The sequence below is a fragment of the Epinephelus moara genome, chromosome 21, assembly GCF_006386435.1.
Source record: "Epinephelus moara isolate mb chromosome 21, YSFRI_EMoa_1.0, whole genome shotgun sequence".
Classification (NCBI taxonomy): Eukaryota; Metazoa; Chordata; class Actinopteri; order Perciformes; family Serranidae; genus Epinephelus; species Epinephelus moara.
In genome coordinates, this window is record NC_065526.1 from 796,702 (window position 1) to 811,536 (window position 14,835).

At 45.7% G+C, this 14,835-nt stretch overlaps 2 protein-coding genes across 2 annotated transcripts in view; both read right to left on the reverse strand.

Moving 5' to 3' along the window:
- Window positions 1-12,981, reverse strand: part of LOC126383160 (mitofusin-1-like) — a 24,850-nt gene extending 11,869 nt beyond the window's left edge. The window contains exons 1-7 of the mRNA XM_050033609.1: window positions 12,874-12,981; window positions 12,656-12,775; window positions 12,203-12,338; window positions 3,397-3,559; window positions 1,571-1,695; window positions 994-1,102; window positions 800-907 (exon numbers count right to left, since the gene is read on the reverse strand). Of these exons, the coding sequence (XP_049889566.1) occupies window positions 800-907; window positions 994-1,102; window positions 1,571-1,695; window positions 3,397-3,559; window positions 12,203-12,338; window positions 12,656-12,770 (756 nt within the window). The 5' untranslated portion in view covers window positions 12,771-12,775; window positions 12,874-12,981. The remainder of the gene's footprint in view (window positions 1-799; window positions 908-993; window positions 1,103-1,570; window positions 1,696-3,396; window positions 3,560-12,202; window positions 12,339-12,655; window positions 12,776-12,873) is intronic.
- LOC126383161 (nuclear factor 7, brain-like) lies at window positions 8,135-10,109 on the reverse strand. The gene has a single exon (XM_050033610.1). The coding sequence runs from the start codon at window positions 9,842-9,844 to the stop codon at window positions 8,453-8,455; it is 1,392 nt and encodes a 463-aa protein (XP_049889567.1). The 5' UTR covers window positions 9,845-10,109; the 3' UTR covers window positions 8,135-8,452.
- Window positions 12,982-14,835: the final 1,854 nt, after the last annotated feature.

A 14,835-nucleotide genomic window follows, 5' to 3' on the forward strand; every position in this document is an offset into this window, starting at 1 on the left:
TCCCTGATCGTTAGCTCACACGCAGCTTGTTCAAGCTGTTCTCTGTGTTGTTGAAATTAAACAAAATAACATGGAACATATCTGCTTATTATGCTACTGATTTTAACTGATGAGCTGAATGACATTTAACAGAGTGTTACACGTCTGGAAGGCTGGGCTCATAGGAGACCACCGGACTCTCTCCCAGGGGAGGGGCTGGGGGAGAGAGGGAGATGGACCAAAACACAGCACGGACGGTTCAGAAGCAATTAATAAACAGACAAAGTGGTGTTTAAAACTGCATATATTGCGAGCAGATCTATTTTCTGAAGTGCCGCCGTGGCTGGTTCTGAATGTGGGCTTTAGCAGGCAGCTGCTCTCTCCTCTTCCTCGTCACCCCCTCGCTCTGAATGTAGGCATGGACTGTAACCCTATCTGCCGTATACTGCCCCCATCAGTTCCGGAGGAGTCTCAGCACCGATTCGTACGCTGGTATCGGTTCTTCTGGTTCAAAAAATGAGTATCGCTGGGTTTTTTTCACCAAGGAATCGAAAGGTACTGCGAGTATCAGTTCTCATACTGACACATATACAGTGTATTGCTATAAATATATTCATTAGTCATATCGCCCAGCCCTACCAGTTCCCTTCAACTTGGTTCGTCTCTCTCAGTTTGATTTTTCTCCTCATATCTCAGAGAAAAGACGTGAGGAAAGATGATGTGATGTCACAGGTGTAAACTGAAGCACACAAACACACACACACACACACACACGCACACACACACACACACAAACACAAACACAAATATACACACTGACCTCCTCGATGTATTCTGGTTCACTCACTGAGGCGTCCCATCTGTTGTGGAGAATGAAGATATTTGGTTTGGAGATTCTCTCACTGACTTTGTGGAAGAAAAGTTTCTCCTGCAGACACACAGAGACAAACAAGATCAACACACACGCACACACACACACGCACACACACACACACACACACACAATCCTCTCACCGTGTTCATGAGCGTCGACTCAGCATTTCCCACCAGAACAAAAACGTCAGCGTCCAAACAGAACTTATCGATCCAGCTGTCCAACTCCAAAGTGACATCAGTACCAGGGCTGAGGTCAGAGGTCAGACATCAGAGGCAGAAATTAATATTATTAATTATTCCTGTGCTGACATTTTGACTTCTTGTTTTTATTTGTATTCAGGTGCAGTTTGTTTCTGATGAGTTCAAAACTCGGAGTGGACATTTTCCTGGATGAATTCTGATTCTCTGAAATGTTTCCACGACGACCAAACTGACAAACTCAAACAGAATAAAATAATGTGTCCTGTGATCGATACCAGAGTGACACTTAACACACAGAACTGCTCCTGTCAACATGTTTCAGCCCAAACATCATAAATCATCTTCACAGTCTGGTCGATAGGAAACGTACCGTGTGTCAGTTTATAATCTGTAGGTTATGATTTATTTTACGTCACATTAAACTAAGTACTGTCTGTTTTTCCAGGTGTCACAGTGAAGAGGCAGATTAAAGGGTTAAATCAGATCTGGGCTGGAGGTGTGGACAGGAAGTCACCTGTCCATCAGCACCAGGTCGTCTCTCAGCAGAGCGCAGCGACTTTTAGGCCACATGACCTTCACCAGGCTGCCGGAGTCCAGAGTGGGATCCATGTGGAGGGCATGAGCCAGCTGGTTCACCGTCTGAGGAGGAGGAGGGAGGAGGATGAAGGTTATGACAGAGTAATGTGACTGACAGACAGAGTAACGCTGACAGTTAAAGGGACAGTGTCTCATGTTCTTGTGCTCCTCATACAGACCGATTTCATCCTGGTGATGAGCTTCGTAGCTAACGTTATTTTTACAATAATGATTTTAAAACTGTATTTACAAATCTGCGTCCGTCCAACATGATGAAACATTGGGTCGAACGCAGGCGAACACGTGTCTGAAACTCTGTGGCTCTGTGGTTTTTTTTTTAGATTTTACACCAAACATCAGAAATAAAAAAAGATTCATAAAATAATTCTTCTGTCTGAGCATCTTTAAGACTTCTGTAGGATTGATTTAAGACATTTTGATACGGATTAAAGTCTTATTTTCACATCAATGAGCTCAAAGCCTTTTAAGGATCCATGGGAACGATGCTAAGCGCTAGTTATTTACCACATGGATATAGCATTTATGCTAGCTGTGTTATTTTAGCATTGCACTATATTTGGTTTAATATCCTTCATGTTTCTAGACATTCTCTAACTTGACAACATTTTACATCGGTCCAAGTGTACTTCCTGTTGGAATGGAGCTGACAGGAAGTAAACAGGGACCAAAGCTGTTGCCCTGGCAACCAGAGAGCATTATATGCGTCTATAAATACTTAGGTCTAATATGAGTAGGTGCCATTTTCTTAATTACTTACAAACACTACAAGGTAACGGGTCATTCTTCCAGGATTGGGAGGGGACAGGAGTCACTCTTCCAGGATTGGGAGGGGGCAGGAGTCACTCTTCTACAATTGGGAGGGGGCAGGAGTCACTCTTCTACAATTGGGAGGGGACAGGAGTCACTCTTCCAGGACTGGGAGGGGACAGGAGTCACTCTTCCAGGATTGGGAGGGGACAGGAGTCACTCTTCCAGGACTGGGAGGGGACAGGAGTCACTCTTCTACAATTGGGAGGGGACAGGAGTTATTTTTCCAGCATTGGGAGGGGGCAGGAGTCATTCTTCCAGGATTGGGAGGGGGCAGGAGTCACTCTTCCAGGATCGGGAGTGGGCAGGAGTCACTCTTCTAGGATTTGGACGGGACAGGAGTCACTCTTCCAGGATTGGGAGGGGACAGGAGTCATTCTTCCAGGATTGGGAGGGGGCAGGAGTCATTTTTCCAGCATTGGGAGGGGACAGGACTCACTCTTCCAGGATTGGGAGGGGACAGGAGTCATTCTTCCAGGATTGGGAGGGGGCAGGAGTCACTCTTCCAGGACTGGGAGGGGACAGCAGTCATTCTTCCAGGATTGGGAGGGGACAGGAGTCACTCTTCCAGGATTTGGACGGGACAGCAGTCACTCTTCTACAATTGGGAGGGGACAGGAGTCATTTCTCCAGGATTGGGAGGGGACAGGAGTCACTCTTCTACAATTGGGAGGGGACAGGAGTCATTTTTCCAGGATTGGGAGGGGGCAGGAGTCATTCTTCCAGGATTGGGAGGGGACAGGAGTCACTCTTCCAGGATTGGGAGGGGACAGGAGTCATTCTTCCAGGATTGGGAGGGGGCAGGATTTATTCTTCCACGATTGGGAGGGGGCAGGAGTCACTCTTCCAGGATTGGGACGTAGAAATCCACTCCTGTCCCCCCCTCTAGTTCCAACATTTGGTACTGTCCCTTTAAGGCCTCTGTGTTGGACGTACGCTGACGCTCCTCCTCTCATTGGACGCCTCGGTGGTGAGGTAAGCCTCATCTCCGTCGGTTCCCTCCACCCTCAGGAAACAGTTGGTGGTGTGACCGATGCCGCTGGGCAACACTCGGTCTCTGAGCATGGCGTTGATCACTGTACTCTTCCCGTTACTCGTCCTGAAGCACAGACGCACATCGTTCAGCATCAGCGTCCACAGAGACATTATTGTACATACAGCAGAGAGCAGAGTTGAAGGAAGTCCCTCAAGGCATTCTTGAGATGTTGCGTTCATGAGAACGGGACAAATGGACAAACCAAAAACATAATTCCTGTTGGCACTTCTATCACCAGCGTGGAAACATAAAAATAAAATATCAGTCCCACCTTCATTTTTATGCCTCTGCGCCAGGCAACAGCTGTGGCCACAGGTATTATCCGTCCCATTCTTGTGAATACAATAAATATCAGCACTGGTGGTTGTAACCTAAATGGTGCCATGGGCTCTATTTTCTATAGGCTATAGCACCAGATCACAACAGAAGTCATGTAAGGTTACCTTTCCCATATAAAGGTCTATACTTTGTCCTTTTATTAAACAAACTAAATAGCCTTATGTTATTTATCTTATTTACACCACGGCATGTCATTTCTGTCTCTTCATGGTTGCGCCTTTACAAATCTCTGCTCTCTGTATCGCGCATGGCAGAGTTCCACCCCAATGCGCACACATTGTGAGGGCCTGTCAGTTAACCGGCAAGCCAAACCAGTCAGTCAGACCGGCTCCACTTTGTCCAATTCCTGTGGTTGAGCAGCCGTTTGAACATTTGATTATTGACTGTGTCGGGCCGTTGCCTCGTTCAAAACTGGGTCTTAATTATTTGTTGATTATTTGTAACCAGGTGTCCGGCGACGTATCCACTCCAAACCATAACTACTAAGTCGGTGGTAAAAGCTTTGATACAGTTCATTTCGGTGTTTGGGATACCAAAAATCATTCCGAGCGATCAAGGCTCGAACTTCACGTCCCGTATGTGGTACAGCAGGTGTCAGACCTGAATTACATCATTGCCACTCCAAACTCTAGGAAATCCACTAGATTGTGTCATGTGAATTTGCTGAAACCCTTTTACAGACGTCAGACAGAGGGAAAAGGGGAAAGTGGGAGTTGTATGGTTAATGCTTCTGTTTGTACGTCTGAAGTTGATTTGAGCTCATCTCCAGCAGTCAGCCTGGAGGAGAGTTCAACTCCTGATGGGGTTTTGCAAGGGTGGTTGAAAAATTGTTGGCAAATTTGGATGACAAGAAACGTGCTGAGTTGATTGCCTTATTAAAAGCTATCCTGCCCTGTTTTCTGATGTGCCTCCTCGCACGCATCTTATTGAGCATGATGTGGAGGTCGGTGACGCGGCACCAATAAAGCAGCACTTTTATCGGGTTTCATCAGATAAGCACAAACATTTAGACCAAGAGGTTCAATATATGTTGGACAATCATATTGCTGAGCCGTGTTCTTTGAGTTGGGCATCACCGTGTCTGTTGGTCAGTAAACCGGACAGAACTTATAGACCATGTACTGACTTAAAGTTAATAACATTACAAAGCCAGATGTGTTTCCTCTTCCCCGCATGGAAGATTGTATAGATCAGGTGGGGTCACTTATGTGAGTAAATTTGACCAACTAAAAGGTTATTGGCAGGTCCCCCCGTCTAAGCGTGCACAGGAAATTTGTGCGTTTATTACACTTTCTGGTCTGTACAAGTACACTGTTATGCCGTTTGGCCTGCACAATGCGCCTGCAACATTCCAGCGCCTCATGAACCAGGTTGTGGCAGGGCTGGACGGCTGCGCTGTGTACCTTGATGACGTGGTCATATACAGTGATACATGGTCTGAACACATTCAGTGCAGTCACCTATTTGGGTAAGGTAGTCGGTCAAGGCCGAGTGTGTATGTTGCAGGATAAGGTGGCTGCAATAGTAAAATATCCCGCTCCAACCACCAAGAAAGAGCTACTGCGCTTTTTAGGGATGGTGGGATATTACCGAAGTTTTTGTAGAAATTTCTCATCTGTTGTGGAGCCACTGATGGCACTTTTGAAAAAAGAGACAGAATTTGTCTGGTCAGACAGATGTAGACGTTTGAGAATGTCAAGGCACTTTTGTGTGCAGCACCTGTGTTGGCTGCCCTCCGGTTGGATGAGGTTTTTTCCCTGCAGGTGGATGCCTCTAATGTGGGGGCAGGGGCTGTACTCTTGCAGGTGGGAGAGCACGGGGTTGAAAGACCTGTGGCCTTCTTCTCTAGGAAGTTTGATAAGTACCAGCTCAATTGCTCTGTGATCGAGAAGGAGGCACTAGCATTAATATGGGCATTGCAGCATTTTGATATATATTTGGGATCTGGTCTTTCTCCGCTGGTTGTTTTGCTCCTGGGTTGCTGAGAGTGGCGAGTAGAAAGATAATGTGGTGGGACCCCATTCTTTAGGAGGGGGGTGTGACGGCCTGCTCCTCTGTCTGCTCTCTGGCTTTGTCACTATCTGGGTGGAAGTTGTGGGCAGGTCGTCAGGCCAATTTGCCTCACCTGTGTGTGTATGTGGACCAGGATATTTAAGGGCTGTCTAACCTTGCATTCTCTCTCTTGCTGCTTCCAGACTTGGACTTGGTTCCGGGTTTCCACCTGCCATGTGGAACTAAGTATTGTTTCCCCTGCATTCAACACTTTAACCCAGCACACTCCACTCACCCATACACTGCATACATGACTGACACTCAACATTAAATCCCACTCATACTTTTTGGTTTGTTTTGATATAATTTCAACTTCAATGATTTACTAATAAATTATATTTTGATTTGGTACTTCATGTGTGGACTCCTTTTTGCCACTAACTGGCCCGGTTTGTGACAACACACACACACACACACACACACACACACACACACACACACACACACACACACACAGAGACACACGGACAGGTGCACACTTACAGGTGAGCACACTAGAGCGTAGCTCGGGCCGCATTTTCCTGACCGAACCCGACCCGAGTACGACACAGTTTGTTACCTGACATAGTTATTGTTAAGAACAGTGTGTAACACGCTGCTTGCACAGCAGTGCAGCACTGTACACTCACTCAAATGAAGCGGAGCCTGTGTTGCGTTCAGGCATTGTCACGTAAATAACAAATTCCAGCACATGAATATACTGTGTATCAAGAACTCCTCAGGAAGATTTTTTCAAATTTGGCACAAATTTTCACTTGGACTCAATCAATCAATTTTATTTTTAAAGCCCAATATCACAAATCACAATTTGCCTCACAGGGCAAACAAACTCATCAAAAGGTCAAGGTCTCTGTGACCTTATCTGTCCAATTCTCATGAATGCGATAGCTGAAGAACACTGTGAGGGAATTTCCCAAATTTGGAACAAATGTCCACTTGGACTGAAGAATAAACTCATTAGAATGTGGTGGTTGAAGGTCAAAGGTCAGTGTGACCTCACAAAACATGTTTTTGTCCATAACTGAAGAATTCATTTACTAATTCTGACCAAAGTTGACACAAATGTCTGACATGGACGGAGACTGTCATAGACACTGGACTGGTGGGCGGAGTCATACAACCACAGGGTGGACTGGTGGGCGGAGTCATACAACCACAGGGTGGACTGGTGGGCGGAGTCATACACTACCCGTACAGTACATAGGTACACAGGTACACAGGTACACACTACCCGTGCGTTTGTGCCACAAGCTCTCATCAGAGCAGGTGTTCAGCACCGCGGCCAAAGTTGTCAATCCACTACGTGTCCTGCTGCAGCTGGAAAAAGTAAACATGCTGGTTTTTTTGGGTGAAAAAACGTGAATAGTTTTGAAGCATATGATGCCGCTATAATTATCATTATACTTTGTTTTAATGTCATTTTCAATGAGGAGTCACCTGTTCTGACGGACAGAACAGTCGGGACTGTGAGAGGATGAACTTTTCAAACTAAAGGTGGGCTCTAAAAATAAACGAACGCACAGTATTTCCCGTTGCTTCTCAGGATAGGATCATATATGCCCATTTTCAGTCATGCCTTGTTATTTATTGTTCTGTTTTTCTTATTTGATGGGCCCCAGTACTGGATGCTGTAGAGCTGTACTTTAATCTATTTGATTTATGCTGATAGGCTCTAAAAATAAACCATCAGACAGTACTAGTCGCGGTCTGAGGATACGCTGTATAGCACACATTATCGTTACTGCTGTTGTTATTTATAGTCACTTTTTTGGAAGTGGACTGTAGCCCACAGACAATGTGTTGTTATTTCATTCTGTTTGGTTGACTGCTGCATTTGCACTTTTTTAAATATTTGTTAATAAAAGTTGCTCATGTCTTGTTGTTATTTTTCAGTATTCTTAGGCCTATGTGATGTTTGCTATTCTGTTTCTGAACTGCATAGGCACAAGCGTAATTTGACGAACTCCCTCTGAGCCCTTCAAAGGGATTTTTAATTAGTCACGGTAATACCGTATACCCCGGAAAAATGTGGGGAAGGTTTAACGGTAACAAAATTTGGATATATATTTGGATTATATTGTAGAAAAAACCCTTCAAAACATGAGTGAACATTAAAACATTTCAAGGTTAAGGTTACTTTATTGGTCTCCCTTGGGAGAAATTTGGTTTGGATGAAGGGAAAAATTGCTGCATAGGGGTTACAAATAGAAAAACAACACAATAAATAAAGGGAAACAAAAAAAAACATAAATCAACATTTGATGTCTGAAAAGGAGCAGGAAGAAGCTTCATGATTGTCCCAAACTGTACAAATGATCAAACTGCGACATGAACACACTCACATCCATCACACACATTTACATTTACACCACTGCACCTCGTAACACCTGAGAACCAAAATACAAACAGAGAGTAGCGACAACAGTCTGACTCAGAGTGAGCTCTACGTCCCCTCTGATCATTCATTCATATTTAATCTACCTTTGAAGGGTTAGCAACAAATCCAACATGGTGCATCTGTCTGACTGCTGTGAGTCATAAACCATCAGACCTGAAACACGTCTTTCATTCCTGTTGTTCTACAGTCACAGAGACCTTCAGTGGTAAAACCTTCAGTGGGAGTTTATCCCAAGTGTTAACATATGGAAACATCCTCTCAGTGAAAGTGCGTGTGAAGGTGTGTATGTGTGTGTTAGTATCAGGATCAGAGAACGACAGTTTTCCTCTGTTACAGTCCAGATTGACTCTGATCCTCTGGAGCTGCCTCTCAAAGGGGAGAGCAGTGTCTTGATGTGGTGGGGAGACTGCTCTGTATTCACCATACCAGAACTCTATGCTCCATAATCCAGACCACAGGTCTCCTTTCCTCTGGACAGACTCTGCCAACACACCCAGTTCCCAGTTTGTATTGTCTCCAACCTCGACGTCCCAGCTGTGAGTCCCTGAGTTAAAGCCCTCAGAGCCCAGGACAGAGCAGTAGTTTAACCTCTCTGGATTATCAGGAAGCTGCTGCCTCTGTCCTCCTCTCACACTGGTCAGATCTTCAGACAGGACGAGTTCTGGACCAGCAGTGTTTGGGTCCAGGATCAGAGGAGTGTAGGAGACCACGTCCTTCATCTTGTTCCAGATGTTGAAGGTGAGGTTGCCCAGGTGTTTGGCCTCGTCTATCAGAGCTCCTGAGAGCAGCTGTGGATCATCCAGCAGGGGGCGCTGCTGGACTCTGTCCACTGCAGCCTTGTAGTTGAGCAGGAATGAGACGTCTTCAGCTCTCAGCTCGTCCTCTGTGGCTCTGACTGTGTCTGAAAGAGCTGCTATCTCTCTGCTCAGAGCCTCCATCTTCTCCTTCATCATCTGACTCTTCTGCTCCTCTTCCTCCCTCAGTGCAGCCATCCTGGCCTCCTCTTCCTCTTCTAGAAACTGGTGAAGCTTCTTAAACTGCTCCTTAATCTGCCTCTCTGTGCGTCGGGCCTGGACCTTCATGTGTTGTGCTGTTTGTTCACACTTCACTTTAACTTGTTCACAAACCTTTAACTTCTCCTTTAAGGGCTCCAGAGTTTCCTCAAGTTCCTTCTTGTGTTGTCGTGCAGCTTCATCGACGGGTCTGAATCTGTGGTCGGCGTGTTTTTCTGAATCTCTGCAGACGAGACAAACTGGCTGCTGATGGTCCAGACAGAAGAGTTTGAGTTTCTCAGAGTGCAGACTGCAGAGAGCCTCTGAAGCGCTCTGATCTCTCTCCTGTAAGAAACTCTCACACAGGTTCTTTAGAGCAAAGTTAGGAACTACTGCGTCTTTTGAGTGTCTTCTCTTACAAACTGGACACTCACGTGCTGGTTTCTCTGTCCACCAGTTCTGCAGACAGTCTTTACAGAAGCTGTGGCTACATGACAGGATGACAGGATCTTTAAACATGTCACAGCAGACAGGGCAGCAGAGATCGTCCTGTAACCTGGACGCCATTTTGTCTCTGAGTGACGCTGTGAACACAGCAGGCAGACAGCTCAGCCACTTCCTGTTCCCTCAGAGTTACTTTCACTTTGAGTCGTTGTTGCTGTGAAACTCTGGTTCAGTGTGAGCAGTCAGTATTCCAGTATTCCCAGTATTCCCAGTATTCCCTCCTGGAGCTGTCCTCTGGTAGTGGAAGTGGTGCTTTTGGTCCAGAGGTGAATCTTATCGTCCGTCTCTGACTGTGTGTCTCCTCTCAGTGACTCAGGCAGAATAAAAACTTGTTTCCTGGTTTGACTCAGGTGAGTCACATGAGGGGCGGAGCTTCTTCACAGCAGCAGCACACAGGACTGCACACACTCTTTGTTTTTATACCTGCCAGTGTTTCCCCTACCATTTAATTAGGGGGGACAAACAAGTCTAATGTTGGACAGAGTGTTCCAAGTCTGACTGACCCGACGTGACGGGTTGTGTTTGGACCCAAATGCAGCTGGACACCAGGAACAGGTGATGTTTAATGCCACAGCCCAGCAGGTACAGGACAGGGCAGGTGATCAGCACACAGTACAGCTCAACACTTCAGTTAAGTCTCTCCACAAAGTCTCTGGCAGCCGGCTGGTTCGGACGGGAGGCAAATGAGTGAGTGGTGGTGTTTGTCACAGACACATAGCTCAGGTCAATAACAGGCAACAGAACGGTGTAAGAGCCGGCAGGAGATGGAGTCATGGAGACAGAAAATCCAGAACCGGGTCAGTACACAGATCAAACAGTGAACCAGCAGGGAGCAGGCAGACAGAAGGTCGAGGTCAGGTGGAGGGTCAAGAAGCCGGCAGGTTGATACTCACAGGATGCACACACAATGGTGAGTGTGGTGACACGGTGAAAGTCTCTGAACCGCAGGAGACCACAGGTGAGCAGACAGGAACACTCACACTGTAGTGTCATCATCATCGCATGGTAACGGCGAGCAGCCGCAGGCAAACAGCAACCAAGGACACGGAAACAGATATAGAGATCAGGGGGGACAGAGGGCTGAGGCATTTACGGGGAATCAGACGAAGTAGGCGGAGTCGGCAACAAGAAATCAGTCTGGATCAAAGTGTGGAGAGTCAGGAACAGGTGAACTGAGCTGCCTTGATGATGCTGAGGCGGGAAAACCTGGTGAATGGAAAATTACTGACTGGGAGCCGTGTGATCGGGTCCACAGACCTGTGACACCAAACTTCCTGAAAGAGAAATTTCAGGTCACCTATGTATAAAGTCGTTTTTAAAGTGGTGCCAGAGAGAACTGAGAAAAAGGTTTCAATGTGGAACGGCCTACAACACCCAGAATGCACTGCGTCCAGAGCGCTCTGAACCAAGGACTCCCCCTGGTGGTGAGTTTACAGCAGGCGTGTCATGATCCTCGGTTTTGTTTCTATTCTGTTTTCTTGTGGACTGTTTTTTGTCCTTGTTTCGTGTTGTTTGTTGATGTTTATTCTGTTTCCTGTTTTATTTTGTTGATTCTCTCCTTCTGTGTCATGTCTGGTTTTACTTCCTGTCATACATCAGTTGAGAAAGGACCCAAGTGCAGAGCAGCAGGCAGGTTGAAGGTTTAATAAAAAGCGAGCTGATAGAAAACATCCAAAACAGGCAGGTGACTCAAAGTCTCAAAGAAAGAGGAACCAGAACTAAACAGAAAACCAACCAGGATAATAAGACGAACACAGAGCACAAGACAGCAGGCAGGAGACGGAGCAGGGAATGACACCAGGGACATAAGGACGAACGCTCACCAACTGACGAGGAACAAATGGAAACACACAGGTAGACAGAGGTAAATGGAGCCAACAAGACTGACACAGAACAGGTGTGAGAGGAAGACTCTGGGAACAGGGAGGGACGAACGGGACAGGTGTGACAGAAAACACACAGTAAAAGCAGACACGACACATGAGCAGAGAGTCAACAAATTAAAACAGGAAGCAGATTCAACATGAGTGAAAAACATGAAACGAGAAACAAAAATAACGTCCACAAGACAACAGACCAGAAACCAGGATCAGGACACAGGGAACGTCTCCCAGGCCTGCAGCTGTTTCAGCACAGACGAGCTGATCACATATCGAGTCTCTCTGTTGGTTCCAGAGTTCATTCTGACAGCCGCAAACACTGAATGACATCATCGTTCACATAAATGATGTCATGAATGATGTAAATGTTGATCCTTCAGTCGCACACAGATTTCCGTGACACATTAAAAAACAAACTCACCTGGTGTAGAGACAGAGTTAGTTTGAGACTCTGCAGGAGACCCTACGCTGATGTGATGTCATCATCACGTGGCCGTGTTCCTTAACTGAGTCACGTGATCCTTGTGTGTGAGTGACGTACCTGCCGAAGAACGCCACCTTCATGTGTCTCCTGAGCAGAACCTCCCTGATGGTCCACAGTTTGGTGGCACAGCTCTGCAGCTCCAGACTCTGCTCCTCCACTGCCACCTGACCCAGGTCATCGCCACGCCACGCCTCTGACATCACAACAAACAAACAAACAAACAAACAACACATCAACACCAGCTGGCTATTAACAAACAAATAAACAAACAAAAACAGCTCTGTAGCTCCAGACTCAGCTCCCACCACGCCTCTGACATCACAACAAACAAACAACACATCATCAGCTGTTTAACGACAAACATCACATAAAATTATGTTTAATGTTTTCAGACTTTTGACTTTACATGAAATAAAATAACTTTATTGATCCCTGTGACTGAACACATGCACCCTGTGTGTGTGTGTGTGCGTGTGTGTATGTGTGCATGCATGTGTGTGTGTTTCTGACCGTCCACAAAGGCGGAGCCATCCTTCACAAAGTCCAGCAGCTGATCAAAGATGGAGGTGATCGAACGTTTCGCCACCACGAAACGCCGCAGAGGAGATGGATCCACGTCGTCCATGACACCTGACACACACACACACACACACACACACACACAAGTTAACTAAACCAACAGACACTGTTGGTCTACAGATGAACACACACATACACACAGTGTTTACCGTGGTCAGTGTGTCTCTCGGGTTCAGAGGTCAGTCCTGTTTTCGGGGTTCGTCCCCACCGAGCCGCCGTCAGCTCCCATCATCCCCTCTGTTCAACACAACCACCACATCAGACTGATGAACCACTGACCTGATCCTCAGCACGCAAAGCTCAGCTTACACTGTGTGTGTGTGTGTGTGTGTGTGTGTGTGCAGACAGATCCTCTTATCAGGACTTAGAGCTGCTTCACCTTCATACCTGCAGCCTCCACAGCCTGCTCGCCGTCAGCTCGCCGTCAGCTGAGTTTAAAGGTTTCACACTGTTTTCTTTCTTTGATCTTAAAGTGGAAACAACCTTTAAATTTCTCCGTCTGGTGTTTCCATGAGGTTCAACTGTTGACATTAAGGCTGCGTATCGACACTCATTTGCTGGATCAATTCGATCAGGGATATTTCAGTTTCAGTATAAATTTTTGCGAGTATGTGAAATAGATCCTCACAGATATGTTATGCAAACTTTACAAGGAATTATTTTTAAAAAAAGAATAATTAAAATCAAAACTGAATATTTTATAACTAAATGTTTGTAGAGCAGCAACAGAAACATTAAAACAACAAAGTCACAAAATAAACTTAATATGTGACTGGAAACAGATCGAACATGTCAATAACATAAATCATGTTCTGACATCACAACACTGAGTCAAGTTTACAGAGACATCAGTCCACCTGTCCACCTGTCCTCTCTGCGGCTCAGGACAGTCACTGTCTGCAGGTCACATGACCACAGGTCAGTTTTCAGATAGGAGACAGAGAGTTAAACCTTTAACAGCTGTTGTTGTTTCAGCTTGTTGTAGCTGTAAAGCCTCTGTGCGTGTTCCTAACATGACGTCAGCGGCGGTGGATGACGGACTGTGGACAGAGCAGACTGAAATATTTTCTACATGTTGCTGATCAGCTGTTTGATAAAGTATTGATTTTGTCCTGGTGGAAGTTTTATTGCACTCACAGTAACAAGCGCAGCTGTCGTCAGCTCAAGTTATCTTCACTTCCTGTCTGCACCGCGGCGTCCCTACTCTGTGTTTGTGTGTAAAAGTGTCGCAGCAGCCTCACAGCAGGAGCAGCTGCTGCAGCACGATAATAAATTACATCAACACATAAAAACAGTGAGCTAACAGCTAACAGCTAACAGCTAACACCTAATAGCTAATAGCTAACAGCTAACAGCTAATAGCTAACAGCTAACTGCTAACAGCTAACTACAGATTAAACAGCCGGTAACGTTGGAGCTTCTCATCACCACAGTCGTTAATAACTTAAAGCTGCAGCTTGAAAAAGCAGATATTGAAAGAACGATCTCGGATTTTATGGATCAATATCAGGTCATTCAAATGAAGATCAATATCAATCAGATGAATCGATTATTTTAACCCACCCTGGTTGGTACACCTCAGTGTAGCACACTGTGAACACTACGTACTCCTCCTGTGGAGCACTAATTTCAGCAGGGTAGTGTTGTCACAAATTTTTAAGCTGCCGTTTTGCTCTCACCAGAAGTTATGCAGATTGTTTTTTTATTTTACCCACCTCTTCCTCTTCTTCTTGCAAACGGACGGTGGAGCATTATCACCAACATTTGACCACTAACTCCGCCCACACATAAACCAAACATACGCCACAACGTCAGTGATTAAAATCTGCCGCTGTAGCTAGACGCACGTTAGCTAGCCAATAGAATAGAATATACTTTACTTTTCCCCTAGGGGACAATATAGTATATTCTATTCTGTTCTATTCTATTCTAATGTTAGCACCCGCATTACTGTTGGTGGTACCAAATAACTACAGACCCAACAAACATGACCTCTTCTACAACAACACAAATAAATATAAAAGTTTTGGTCAAAGTCCTTTGTCTGAAGCAATCAGAAGGTCATTTGTAATTTTAACTAGTGCTGTCTCAGTGCTATGATGCACTCTAAA

Excerpts from the sequence above, each read along its gene's own strand:
- LOC126383161 (XM_050033610.1), bottom strand. The coding sequence starts at position 9,844 with ATGGCGTCCAGGTTACAGGACGATCTCTGCTGCCCTGTCTGCTGTGAC.